The sequence below is a fragment of the Equus przewalskii genome, chromosome X (genome assembly GCF_037783145.1).
Source record: "Equus przewalskii isolate Varuska chromosome X, EquPr2, whole genome shotgun sequence".
Taxonomy (NCBI): Eukaryota; Metazoa; Chordata; class Mammalia; order Perissodactyla; family Equidae; genus Equus; species Equus przewalskii.
The window spans coordinates 84,748,686-84,763,718 of record NC_091863.1 but is presented as its reverse complement, the minus strand read 5'-3'; the positions used below and the strand labels follow the sequence as shown (position 1 = coordinate 84,763,718).

General features: G+C 39.7%; 1 protein-coding gene across 1 annotated transcript in view; it reads right to left on the bottom strand.

Moving 5' to 3' along the window:
- Nucleotides 1-15,033, bottom strand: part of IL1RAPL2 (interleukin 1 receptor accessory protein like 2) — a 969,697-nt gene that overhangs the window by 471,854 nt on the left and 482,810 nt on the right. The window contains exon 4 of the mRNA XM_070605106.1: nucleotides 4,655-4,928. Within this exon, the coding sequence (XP_070461207.1) occupies nucleotides 4,655-4,928 (274 nt within the window). The remainder of the gene's footprint in view (nucleotides 1-4,654; nucleotides 4,929-15,033) is intronic.

Below are 15,033 nucleotides of genomic sequence, written 5' to 3'. Positions count from 1 at the left end.
CTTAGGTAGACTCTTCTTTTTAAATGCACAGGTTTTCTTGCAATACAGCATAAAGTAAATCCCCTGGTACATGTTCAATGAATGTTTGTTGACTGAAATAGAAAACTTGTTTAATATATGGCACATAGGCACTTTTAGGTCATGATCATTTAAGGGTCATTAAAATCAGGCAAAATTACTGTAACTTACATTTCTTTTTCTTTTTTATCTTGGAACATTTCAAACATACTCAAAAATAAAAAGAATATAATGAACCCTCATGTACTCATTGTACAGATTTAATAATTAGCAACATGCGACATTTCTTGTTTCAAATATCTCCACCCTCCCTCAACTCTTCTGGTGATGTTTTGTTAGAGTAATAATAAGGCAAACGTGAGGAACAGCAAGGCAAATGTCCTACCTCAGAGTTGGATAAATGCAATAAGGAACCATTTAGAAACAGTTTGTGAAGCATTCAGACTTTAAGAACCTCATTTATTGCAGTGATTATTAAAGAACAAAATAGTTGGATTGTGTTCCCATTTAAAAAGGGTGTTCCTTGTTCTGTTTACTTCATTGGAGAGGTAAATGGGCATGATAGTTTTGAACCTGTAACTGGTTCTCTGCACCTGGCCATTGTTAGCCCCAAATACACAGGTTTCTACAGATGTTCAATGATATTTAATCATTCTTTTCCATATCTGTAAATTCACTTCAGGATTATATGAATACATCTATCTTTATCCACAGCTTAAGTCACCCCTTGATCCAAGTTATTGAGAAAGTGATTTGTGGGGTTTTGTCAAATAAGATTACTCTCATCATTTTTATCCTACTAAGGTGCCTCCAGTGAAAACATTTGGGTGGGAAAGGGGGCGACAGTAATTCTTAGACTGGCACTGCCTCGCAAAATATGACTCACTTCTCCACTATTCCTCTATTACTAACCCACTGACATGCTGAGAAATTCAACTAATTGCTCTTGAGACTGGCCAAAGAAAAACATAAAAATGAGTAATTGGCTACTGAAAGGTCACAAACAGTAAACTTTTCTTGCTATGATTCAAATAGGTGGAGAATATTACTAAATATTTCATATCCGCGTTTTTAAACACAGTGAAATCAATAGAGTAATTTTAATGAGGTCAATAAAGCATTAAAAAATAATCCATAATTACCTTAAAATGGTATCAGATTGAGGATTTAGGTGAAAATAGACATTGCCAATTTCAGTCTTTTTCACTATAAATATCACCCTTTGGCAATGGCATAAAATCACCTATACGGACTGAATTTCTCACTTGCCACATATTTGGAGCTAGTGGCCACTACTAGATCTGAAATATGTTTATTATTCATAGTCAAATGCTAGCTACTTCATTTATGTCATCCTGGAAGAGATTTCTATATGTCTGAGTTGACAAAAGACTCTTGCTTCCTTTAGATCAGTGGTTCCCAAACTTTCCTTACCAAGGCACACATGAGGGATAATATTGACAATTTTACCCACCTCTATCAGTCCCAATCACTCCCTAAGACCTGCTGCATGAATAAAAGAGGTCACCACTTATGCCAGAATCTGAGTCTCTGCACAGCAGAATACCATCCCTTTCGCTTCTACTGATCTAGATGTGAGTTGAGAACCACTGACTTAGATGATATCTACAATAAATACAAATAAGGTCAATCTGACAGGTACTTGAAAGAAAGGGCCACCTATAGGAAAAGATTTCAGGGCCATTGGGAAATCCCACTTGTGCGTGAAATAAACAAAGCTTTGTTTAAATGCAAATAGGCTGTCAGCTGAGAGAGGCTAGAAGCAATAACAACCCAGTAGTGTGCCTAGCACCCAAATCTTGGTTTCTAATACCATTCTCCATGAAAGGGAATCAAGGCTCTTTGGGAAAATGGCTGATTCTAGGACTGGGGGCAAGAAATATACAAGATAATCCTGGAACATCTTATAGTGCTGGAATATAAGGAAATACAAAAAAAAAAAAAAATCCCCCAATAATGAGGTTATGTCAAAGGGACAGATGTATCAACTGAAAGAGCTTCCAATGGACAAAGGTGGAAGAATTTGAGCCAGAAAACAAATATCCAAGCCAGAACATAAATATCCAAGTCCATATTGATATAAATAAACGGGAGAGAAGAGGCAAATATCCTATGCAGAAGAATTCCAAATAATTTTATGTAGATACTCTGCCCTTAATGAGGTGGAGCATAACTCCCCACTCCTTAAGTATGGGCTATGAATAGCTACTTTCTTCCAAAGAGGATAGTGTGAAAAGCGAGGAAAAAAAAGAGTAAGTTTACAGTGGAGGAAGACACACACTACCTCGAGCCAGGTGATCAAGGTCAATATCAAGAGTCATAGGGCATGTGATGTGATGAGAATAGTATTTTACCTCTGTGATCTTCCTCCGAAAAATACATTACCCCAATATAACCATGAAAAAATTATCAGATAAGTCCCAATTGAGGGACATTCTTCAAAATATCTGAAAAGCACTATTCAAACTGTCACGGTCTTCAGAAACAAGGAAAGTCTGAGAAACCACCACAGCCAAAAGGAGACTAAGGAGATATGACAACTACATGCAGTGTGGTATCCCAGATGGACTCCTGGAACAGAAAAGGGGCATTAAAGAAGATCTGAGGAAACATGAATAAAGTATGGACTTCAGTTAATAATAATGTATCATTATTGGTTCATTAATTGTAACAGGTGTACCATAGTCATGTAAGATGTTAATAATAAGAGAAAATGGGTGTAGGGCATACAGGAACTTTCTGTACCATCTTCGCAATAATTCTGTAAATCTAAAACTGTTCTAAAATTTAAAAGTTTATTTACAAGAAAATAGGGGGCTTTTATTACAGCACTTTTTGTAGGGACAAAAAAACTGGAAACAAAGTATACGCACTTTAATAGGGAAATGACTGACTAAAATGTGGTATCATAGACTCTCAAGCAACACAAGAGTATTATAGACTTAAAAGGATGAGTGAGCTCTTTATCAATTGACTTGGAAATATTTCCACTATGTATTTTTACTAAGAAAAGAAAATGCAGAGAAACACATAACTCCCTTTTTATTTCGTAAAACAATGAGGAGAAAATTCCCATGTACATATGTTTGTATAATGAAAAGAGTAAGGAGAAGGCATGCAAGGATTATCAACATTAACATACCCAATTATTAACATTGCTCAGAGTAGGGGAATGGGGCTAGAGGAGGAGAGGTAGCAGGACTCGGGACAAAAGCAGGGCAGGGGAAGTAAGCAATAATTAATTCAATAATTCATTACAAGGATAGCACATGTATATAGTGAGCTGATGCCTTGCAAATAAAATTTTAAATTTACAAATGCAAAAAGCAAACATAAAAAGCAAATGGAGTAGGGGGAGGAAAAGAGATCTATTTTAGATTGGCAGGATTTAATGAGCATGGGGATGGAGAGGGGGTAGGCAGGGAAAGAGCAGCAGCACGCTAAAGAATACAGCGTCAGTCACTGAAGCTAAATTACACTCACTCTTCAATTTTGCCAAGAGCTGCCCAAGTAGGTGAAAATATTGACTATCAGGAAGAGTGTGATCAGAATGATTGCTATTTCTGCCAGTATCCTGGGGTTTTTGCCCACCACAAAGAGACTAAACTCACCATTTGCTTCCCCAAAACTCCCCCCCACACACATATAACAGTGATTCGAGAAGGTTATTTATACATCACCTCTTCTCCTGGCCTTTTGAACAATAAGGCCTCACCAGGGGCTTCCATGTGTTTTTGACAAAGAGGTGACATAACTTTGGCATCAGACAAAGTCCACAGGAGACAAAAATAGGTAGGGTCTGCGTTTCCAAGAAGGTATAATCAAATAATAGAATGCAGGTCCCGGTGAGCAAGGTCAGAGGGTCCCAAAATGGCAGAGTTGAAAAGTGCTTTAAAGGTCATCTCAGCTATTTACTTCAATACCTAATGCAGTCTTTATGTGAAATTCTAGATCCTAGCACTGGGGTGGCATGGGAAATAAGGACATATGGTGAAATCCCTATGGATAAAGCAGACGCTTTTCACTGTAAAATTCTTGCAAACAGGAATTGTATCTGTGAATTCTTCCCAGTATAGTACCTAGGAACTCAGGATGACCATGTGTTTACAGTGCTCCATGTTGAATATTTGCAGACGGTGGACTCAAATTCACAATGCAAATTCTATGGAGAATTTCACCAGTAGCTCATTTGCTAAGAGATCTCCCAGCAGCATTTGAAGCTATTTTCCATCAACAAGAAAGGAGAGACCTTGGTCTCAATGATACTTCAGGTCATTTTCATGGTCAGATAACAAGATCCTTGAGCCAACGCAAAAACAACTGTTAATATAAGACACTGGGGCAAGGACGGAGTTGCAGAAAAAGTAAATCATAAAATTTTCTAATTTAAATGAGCACATACAGAAAATGGGAGTCCCATTTTATGAAAATTTGATAAGAATTTGCTATGTAGTTCCAATAAATAATTAGAATTGAATTTACTGGAGCTCCACATGCACTGCAACTTTTCAAGGACACATCCACTGTACAACATGAGGCACACCTGCACACACTCCAGTCCCAATCAAAAGACTACCAACTGTGGTATTGAGCAATATTTTCACACAGCACTTACCTTAAAACACAAGTGTAGAATCCGCTGTCTTGTGCCTCAGCTGAGTGAAACCATATTGAATCTTCCTCTTTGCTCATCCTGACCTCGGAAAAGATGATGGGCTCTTCCAAATCACCTTTGTTTTTGTACCACATAAGCCTGAGTCCAGTGCTCTGAGCCATGCTATAGTTGGTGCGAATATAACTGTAGAAAAGGGCACATTTCACTCGGACTGGTTCACCTGCCAAAGCCATGTACGTCTTGAGATCCACTGACCAGTCAATGCAGCCATCCACTGAAAGAAAACCAGATTGGGCATGAGATGCAGTGAGCATTGTTGCTAATAATGGTAAAAGCAGCAATCACTCCCCACACGTACTGAGGACTTACTACGAGCCAGGCACTGCATGAAGCGCTTTACAGAAATTACCTCATTCAATCTTCACAGCGATCCTATGAGATAGACCAGTATGCCCCTTAGACCTAGGCAGGCAGGATCCCTGTTCTAGCCCTGTGCCTTTGGGGTATTTCCAATCCTCTACAGTAATCTGCTTGAGGTTGACTTAATCCTCTAAGATTCTCCAGCATGTGTGCCTATGTGGTTGTCCTGGGACCCCACGACCAGGTCTCAATTCCAGCAGAGCAGCCTGGCAAGTAGATCACCCCTGCTAGCCATGTGGTATTTGCTTCACAGGATTTTGGAAGATTGGACTGCTGGAATGACACTGACATGCTGATTTGAGGTGACTCAAGTGGTTTATATAGACAGGGGCCCCACAAAACAAATACTTCCACAGGACTCCTGTAGAGCCTAGGAGCAGCCCTGAGATTGACACTATTATTCTATTTTGCAGACAAGAAAACTGAGACTCAGAGAAGTTCAGTGACTTTGCCCAAGGTCACACAGCTAATAAGTGGTGGAAAACCAGTCTCTGATTCCAAAGACTGTTCTTACCCCCTACCCTATACTGCTTCTGCCTATAATTGGGGCAGGAAGCATTGTGTTAGGTATGCGCCTTTGAGAAAGTAAATGCCTGAGTTGGAAGCAGTGGGCACCTACAGTGATTATTTGCCATTATCTACATGCCAGTTTCCATGGTATGACCTATTAATAGCAGATATTTAATCACAGTTCGATTTCTTTTTATGCCCTCAGGCTCCTTTGCTGCTCAGCTGGTGTGTGCTCGTGGGAATATATTATATGAATGTCAGGTTTAATCAAATAATATTAGGTGGGTAAATCTACCATTAAAGAAAGACATATACAGTAAATTCCCTCTTTTCTGGAAGGGCTGGAAATGAGACACTGTGGCTAATTTAATATGCTAGTCAATACAATTAGCCTAGATAGTCTATCTCCAATTGCTGATTTTCAAAGAATTCCATCAAATTATGCTACATCCCTTTATATTACTTGATTACCCTTTATAAAATAATCCTTTCATAAACTGTATAAACACTGCCATTTTAAAATTATATCTTTCACTTATAATTTTGTAAACTCATCTGCTTCCTTTTTTAGATGTTGAAAACTCTGTAACCCTGTGTGTTTATCTTTTAACCTCAGTTGACAGGAAGCTCAGAGTTAAATGCAGTGCTCAAGCATAGTAACTACCTTACCTCAGGATTTTGCTTTCTCTATACAAGGGTTTCTTGACCTGGGGTTCAAGGACACCTGGGGGGAGGGTGCCTGGATAGACTTCAAGGTTGTTGGCAAAACCTTGTGTCATTTTGGATAGTTATGCTTTTCTGGGGAGACATTCCACAGCTCTTTATCAGATCTTCAAAGGGGTCTATGGGCCAACAGAGATCAGAACTCTGTAGTTTTTGATCTCTCTTTGTGACTTCATTTTTCACTGCCCTGCTGCATATGAGTTTTTGTTATAGGCTTCCTCAAATTCTCTTATAGTATGTGAGTATTCATTAGAAATAAATCAATATTAAATAAATATCTCATTCTAAATTTACACTGAAGGGCATTTGAACTTTCTTTGAGGATTCAGAGGGGACGAGATTCATCGCTCTGGATTTTGATGACAGTTGTGAACTGCTGAAGCCAAGAAGGTACAACTGGATGGAACTAAATATGTACTGATCACTAGAACAGAGAGGGAAAAATCTGTATTAGTTGAACTTTCTGGGTCATAGTAAATTACTGATGATATATCTCTGGATTAAATACAATTTTAATATTTATTTTTTACCATCTTTAAATTAATTTTCTATTATTCCTTTATATGGATTATCTGTGATACTGTTCCCTTGCATCAACACAACTGAGAAGTAACAATATAAATGTTTTTTAGAAAATATATATTTTCTTATAGCTTTATTTTGAAAGTTGATTAATACAAACAAAGAAAACATGGAGATAAATTAAAAAGCAAACTCTTTAATATTCTAATTTTTGTTTTCCCCAACTCTAAGATGCACGGTAAGTGTTTTTTAATTAACAAATTTGTCTCGGCAAAGCAGCTTTAAACATCTGTAGTTACCTATTTGATAGAAAAAAATCTTTTGGGATTTTTTTCCACCTGCTCTCTAAATCCCTTTAGTTAGCTCCTCTAAACGATCTGTTGCATAATCTACACCTTGACAGTGTTAACACGCTGGTTTGGCCCATTAGTGACAGGACATGGTTGGTATTGAAGATAATCAAAATATCTGCTTCTGAGACACAACAATCACGCTCAAAGGCAGTTGAAGGCATTTAACTACCATTACAACTAGCTTTGTCACACAGACCTTGAGAGTATACTGAGAATTCATTTTCTTTTAAGTACTACCTGCGCAAAATGTATTTGATTTAATAGATTTATGGTTCTTTTTCTTCTTTTTCCTTGCTTTAGGCAGCAGAGAGGGAGTATTTAGTTATAAGATAGTCAAGAGGCAGAGAACAGATATGCAATAATGGGAACAACAATTTCCAAATATTATCCCCTTTATTCTTTTCCTGCAGTATTCACAATACAAGGTTCCAATATAAGTTATATCAAAAGACTTGAGGGAATTTTCCCAAAAAGTAGATAAAGGGCATGATACCAGAGAACCCTGAAGGCCCACTTGCCACCAAATATCTTCCCATACTGAACTTCCATCAGTGGAAATCCATTCCCAAGAGTTAAGGCATTGTAGCCTTTTATCTAGAGAGTATTGGACCACTACTCGATTCCAACAACGTGGTATGGTTTATTTTTACTGGATTGCTATTCTTAGGAAAACAAATGGACACTGAGGCAAGAGGGGATGGAATAGGATATAGTAAATTTATTTTTTGATTTTGGACTAGTGAAGTAACTAGGAGGGACATCGTGAGGTGAGAGGCCTGGAAAGTCAGGTGGTGGGAAAGCCCTAAGGGATTGCAGCCTTGAGGTTAGGAGAAAAGGACCAAAAGGTGTGAGAGGGTCACAAAAAGGCAGGAAGAGGACAAAGGTCACATACAACTCAGTTAGCCAAGTGTCAATCCAGGAATCAAAGAGGGTGCCAGCAGAAGTCACCAGTGCGAGTCTCATTTCTGTCATGAGAAGGAGTTTGCAATAACATGCCACACTTTCAGAGCACCTTGCATGTTGATGCTCCATACGTATTTGGCAAATAGCTAAATGAACAGATCAGTGATGCAGCTTACAAGAGTGCAGGCTATGGTCACCTTGGGGACATAGTGGAACACAGAGGAAGCCAACTTGTGAGCTTGACCTCATCAGCACAGGCCTTTAATCTACAAAGCGATCCAGCCCTATTCTGCTCACAACTCCAGTCGCACCTGTTGAAGTCGGCCCCCAATGGGGCGCCTGTGAAAAGTGGTTTCTGGACAGATTGGCTTTTCCCACAGGTGGTTTGATAACAGGGTTTCACTGAACAGCCACAAGTGTAAATAGAGGCACTGCAGGAAGAAAAATGCTTTTCCCAAAAATACAGCAAAATTCTGCAGTCAGATTGAAGCTTACTACAGAGCAAACTCATAGAAAGTATAAGTGAGTGCACGCCTGTCCTCTGCTTCACAATCACTCAGCATGGTTATAAATATTCCTGTCATGCCATTAGAAAATACCTCCTATTTCTAAATGATCCATTCTCTGTTCACTCTTGAGTCTTATGAATAGCAATTCAAGTATTTAAAAGAACAATTGTGTTTCTTTAGATTCTCATCTCTACTCCCTTGATTTAGATTTCTGTAAAGCTCACAACGTTATTACTCTTGGTTTAGTCTTGTTGGCAGAAATGCTTTAATATCTGAGCTCTCCAAAACAATTATAATGGAGCAAAGGAAGCCACTTCTTTAAAATCCAGATCTCTATGTTAATCATTTTCATTCCGATCTGCAAAACAAATGTACGCAAAGGGAATTTGACATGAAGATGGAAAAAAAGGAATGTACGAAGCATATAAAGGGTCATGTCAGTATCCATGTAATTTATTTTACCAAGAGGAGACTCCTAGGGGTAAGACTAACACGGTCCCCTGGAAAGTGCTGTGGGTGACCAAAGCAAACCTATTTAGCCTCCTTATAGATAAGCCTCGTTGGCTTCCTCCACAATACAACCAGGAGAGCAAATCCTGCCACACCTACCTGCTATGAAAACAAATCCCAGAGAAAAGTTTATAAATCCCTAAAAGAGGATAAGATGTTATTATCAACAACAACGATTATATTATTTTTTTAAAAAAAGAATATTGCATGCAATAAAATTAGACTCTAATGGCTATGTACATTACAATTTTTATTGGGAGATAGGATATATAGCTATGTATAGAATTGTCAGTTCAGGAGTTTTGCCCCAAATTGGCAATCCCTTTAGGTAAAATGGCTAATTAGCACATGAAAAAATATGCAAGCTCCAGATATCCTGATGATGTTCATTACAACTTAAGTCCTTTGCCTGGGATGTACATTTGACTCTAGTTTATTATGCGTTTGTGATAAATTCATTTGTGAAACCAGATGTTTTCTTGCAACTATGTCAACTATATCCCCTTCATTTTCACAGCCAGCTCTCCTTTTTGTGAATCAACAGGGCAGTTGCTGGGGGCAATTCACTAAATCACCACTAGAGGGCGGGCTGTCCAAGTTTTTGTGTAGCTCTTAAGTTTTCCCCACCTAACCTCTAAAACTAAAGATTTGCTATCTGCCAACCGCTGGGTGCTGGGGAGGAATCACTGCACACCTCTGAGGATGCACCATTGTGGGTGATAGAGGGAACCAAAAGTTGAGCATGCGGCTGAGCTCTTTCTCAAACTGGCTAACCAGGTTAGACACACAACAGGTGGATGACAGCACAGAAAGGTGTGACAATATCAGCCACTGGCATTCATTGAGCCCTTAGTACAGAACAGCTAGGCACTGTGAGAGGTGCTTTGCATATATTTTTCTCATTTCATCATCATGTCAACGCTGGGAGGTAGGGACTCTTGTTATTCCCATTTTGCTGAAAAGAAAAGCAAAGCTCAGAGAATTTAAGTGACTTGTTTAAGGTCACTCAGGTTGTGGTGACAGAGTTCAGACTCCAACGCAGGTGAGTTGGATTCCAGAACCTATGTTCTTAATCACTGTGTGCTCTTTATACTGATTCCTATACTCCTCCTCCCAGCTCACGAGCCATTACAGTATTAAAATGTGCTTGGCACTATTCACATTGTCATATGTATTCTAAAGAGCAAATGCCTGTCCAATAGATTAGACCTTTCCAGCTAAGTGATAAAATAGCCTCAAACAATAACCATTGCGGGAATTGGAGCCATCAAATAATGTATGCCAATTATTTTATCTATCACACACACTATTTACAGAGTAATAAATTATTAATAATTTGTGTACTTCATTTAACCTTTGAAGATCAAAACCTTGGATAAATTTTATCTGATCTGTATTGATTTATTTAAAAGTAAATATTTAGGGATGATCACCCAATTCCTAACATTATAATCTAGGAATAGATTTGTGTGCTTATCTTAACTTTTGTACTTATGTATTACTAAATACAATGTTATTCTCCTTATTTTAATATTTTAATGTGGTAGTTGAATATCTTCTATTTCTCTCTCATCTCTCCTTCCAACACACAGGCAAGTTTCTTTTTGTTTATACTCAGCCCAGTGGATGCTATCTGCCTCAAATGGGCAGCCCTCAAGCACAAAGAAGTCAGCCTCTCCAAGAAGTGAGTGGCCTGTGCCCCTGCTGTTGGACCTGCGTCTCTTCCCCCCCGGCCTGGAAATATGGACAGAGCTGTTTCGTCATTTTTTAAATAAAGTTATGTGGGTGGGAAAAAATTTGATTTTTAAATCTCATCTGTGCATCAGTATCCATCAATAGATAGAATATCCCCCACTCTAGCTCTTTAAATATAATGAATGATTATTGCTTCAGGTTTTAAGAAGCATTTCTGCATTTTTTATGAATTGGATTATATGCTTTCCTTTCACACTTTCACCCCCTACTATTCATCAATGGGAAAGTTCTGCCTAAATGAAGTCCTTCATCTCATTTCAACCTAGTTATTACGCTTAATAATGGGCTGGCAACCATCTTCATTTCCCTTTCATTACAGGATCTCTGCTATGCTTTGTCAAGATCATTCCTTCGATCTTTAACCGACAAATGAGCCTCAATTACGTTCGGGAGGTGAAGCCACATGAGGCATTACAACCAACTCCTCAACTCCTGATTACCAGAAGCCTGATGAGCCTCCTTGGGAATTAGCCACTAACCAGGAGCTCTTCTCAGATGTACTGATATTAATTTGAAAGCTGCGGCAGCAGATATGCCTATGGGAGACAGGATATCAGCACTGCCCGCCAACCTCTCCAGCAGGCTTTCTGCTGCTCCCTCAAATCCAGGATGCTTGGCAGTGAGCTTATTTCCCAGGCCAAATCTCCTCCGCCTCCTATGTTCACAGGCATCCAAGCCAAAAACTTCAGGAGTCATCCCTGAATCTTGCATTTCCCTTCCCACTGACCTCCTCCTGCTCCTCCCATAAGACACTGAAGCTTATCATTTCTGAAAAGTTACTCCAAATCTTCCCCTGCTCTCCATCCTCATAGATAAAAAAGTCCAAACCCTTCTCATATTTTGCTTGGACTATTGCAATATCCTTCTAAATGATCTTCCAAACTTCCCAATCCAATCTGTTCTTTAAACTGCCAACAAAGTGATCTTTCTGAAGTATATGACCATGTCCCTTTACTGCTCAAAACCTACAGTGGCTCCCAGTATGCAATTCCCTAAGCCTAGCTTTCCTGGCCCACCTGGGACTGCCTGTCTTTTCTACCCCCAGCCACAATTCTCCACACATCCTACACTTGAGTCAATGCTCACCATTCCCTGAATATGCCATTCCCTTTTCTGCCTTTGCTCTTCTGGTTCTTTCCACTAGAATACTCTTTGCCTCTGTGCCTACCTGTTGAGATCCAACCCATCCTCCAAGACCCAGCTTCAAATGCCACTTCTTCTGTGAAACTGCACTTCACTGCCCCATGTCAATTCTTTCCTCTAGCATGCTCTCACCATGTGTTTATCTATACATCTCCTTCCGGGTTAGATGGGTGTCTCATTTGTATCCCTAGGACAAGGCCCAGTGCACTGCACATAGTAAATCTCTATGGGATGAAATCATGTGGGTTTTTTCCCCAAACAAATTTACTAATAATCAAAAATTATTTGCATTTGTCAAAGACCTTAAGCTTCCTCCTGCTGCTACCCACCAGAGCAGCGATGTGTCCAAACTCTGATAACAATGTCAGGAGATAGGCCCCAAAGTATAAAACGTGTTCACAACAAATAACTGCCACTTTTCCATTAGCTAGTGTCACTAGAACTAGGAATAAATAAGTAAACTCTCTGCCACATCCCTATTCCAGAACTCACAGTTCCCTCGTAAGTCAAAATCATTGAGTCTACCACGGAAGCCCTTCCAAATCAGGCCCTACCCTATCGAAACCACTGCCTAGCCCTGTCCAAGAGAAACGCCCTGCCCCTGACAGGCTGACCTCCTCCCTCCTTGTCCTACCCTATCCGCCTTGTCAGAGGGCAGTTACAGTGTGGGCACTGGCCCACCCAGCTCTTTCCTGTCTCCGGCCTCATACAGTTTCTTCCATCTTCCATGCCTCTCCCAACCAAATTCTAGTCATACCCTGAGCTTAGTTTCCCTAGGTGTCACATTAGAAGTGGCATCCTGGTTTTCCTGCCATATTGATTGGCACATTAGTCAAGATCAGAGACTCTTCATATTTTTCTTTTTTCCCTTCCATCTCTCCTCAAGCATCTCCTGGACCAGACACTTAGTACGTCTTACTGAATATAGGCTTATAGATTCTCATCTCATGAGACCTCGCACAATTAAGTGCTAGTGGAGTGAACGGCTGTGGTTAATTAATTTTCACATTAGTTGGAGGTTAACCTTTGGATTGTTGAAAGTCTTTTCTAAAATGTCCGAATCCACTTTGCCTTAGTAAGTAGAGAATCGTGATGAGAACAAAATCCTTCCAGACTGACTGAGGATTTGTCAGGACCTCAGGGTCATCACCCGAGATCCAATGACAAGGCAGTGTAAGAAGAGGGTATGGCAGCATGAAAAGAGCACAGAGCCAGCTGGAGATCAGAAACCATGGTTTTTCATTCCACCTCTGGCTCCCTAAGGAGATACATGACTTTGGGAAAGTCAGTTTCTAGTTCTCCCAAAAATGGAGGCAATAAACTAGACAAGCTCTAACCCAGCACCAGTACAGCAGATTATCCGATAGTCAGTGAGGTCTTTGCTCAAGAAGATGTGCTGCATATGTGCTAAATCAGAAAATCTCCCCATGGCAATCTTCTTTTGGATTTTGTTTGTTAATTTCAAAGTTACAGAGAACTATAAAGAATAATATTACAAACTCCCATGACTTCACCATCCAAATTTAATAATGTTAACTTTTTCCAACTTGCCTTCAGTTGCTTTGTTTTATTAAAGAAATAAAGCATTGCAGATATAATGTCCCCTTTAACCAGCATACACAGTTTCATCCTTACGTCAAATCCCTGCCTAGATGTAACCATTATTCCTTCCAACTTTTAGACTCTTGCATACATAGCAAGGTACCTTGAAGAAAAATTATTGTAGTGATTAAAAGTTTGTCTTACAATGGGGAGCATAGGTCGGAATAAAAGCTGGTTAACTGAGTGCTCTTACGAGGTGGGTTCCCGTCAACTGAGGTCTTAGAGGCTGTACTTACAGGCACGCACACACCCCATACACGTGCACCCTGAAGCTCTCACATACAGAGACCTCGTGGGGGCAAATCTCAAAGTCTACAGGAGTTTTCTGCCCAGAGTTAGTTGTTTTCATGCCATGTGCTGCTACACAGATTTCAGGATGAGACTCTGGAACTGGAGTTCTGCTCTGTTATGGGGAAAGTGCTGATTCACAGCAGACACAGAAGTGCTATATTCATCAAATAGCCAGGCTCTAAAAGTTACAAGCGGGGGGCCAGCCCGGTGGTGCAGCGGTCAAGTTCACACGTTCACTTCAGCAGCCCGGGGTTTGTTGGTTCGTATCCTGGGCTCAGACTTATGCACCGCTTATCAAGCCATGCTGTGGCACGTATCCCACATATGAAGTAGAGGAGGATAGGCAGGGATGTTAGCTCAGGGCCAGTCTTCCTCAGCAAAAAGAGGAGGATTGGCAGCAGATATTAGCTCAGGGCTAACCTTCCTCAAAAAGAAAAGTTACAAGCATGGGGCAGGGCCCATATCTTCTACTCTATACTCGGCTGCTTGTATTTCAAATCAAATTCTGGGTCAACCAGGATATATAAACTCCAAAGTAACTTCTGATTAGGGCTTAGTCTTCTTTTTCAGATAACTTATTTCCCTCTCCATTTGCAAGTTTAGCACACCATTCAGCTACCAGAAACCCCTCCTCTTGCTGAGCTAACCAAATAATGGAAGCCCTGGCTGGGCTCTGCCTGTCAGGGGGCTGTGAGCATTGAATACCTCAGTGCACTCCAAGTGCTTAGCATGGTGCCTGGCACACAGACAGTACTCAGTAAGCCTTTTCGATTACTAATACAGATACCACTACTACTAGTTCTATCAATTATACATCCATTTTTGTTACTTCTTCTACTGTGCTTCTCAAACCTTTACCTATGACAATATACAGTGTTGCAATAGAAATTGGCTTTTTTATCATATTTATATTAAAGTTAGGTCATTAAATTGTTTTTTTTTTCAAATTTGGGGCATAGGTATGCCATACTACCTACAAATTTCATTTCAGGACACCAAAGGGCCATTATGAAATATCTTAACATGATATATACATTTTCATATTTATTGTATATTCATATTCATTGTATATTTCATATTTATTGCATATAATAGTGTAGAGTAATACACTATTGTTTACTTCATGTATGCTATAACA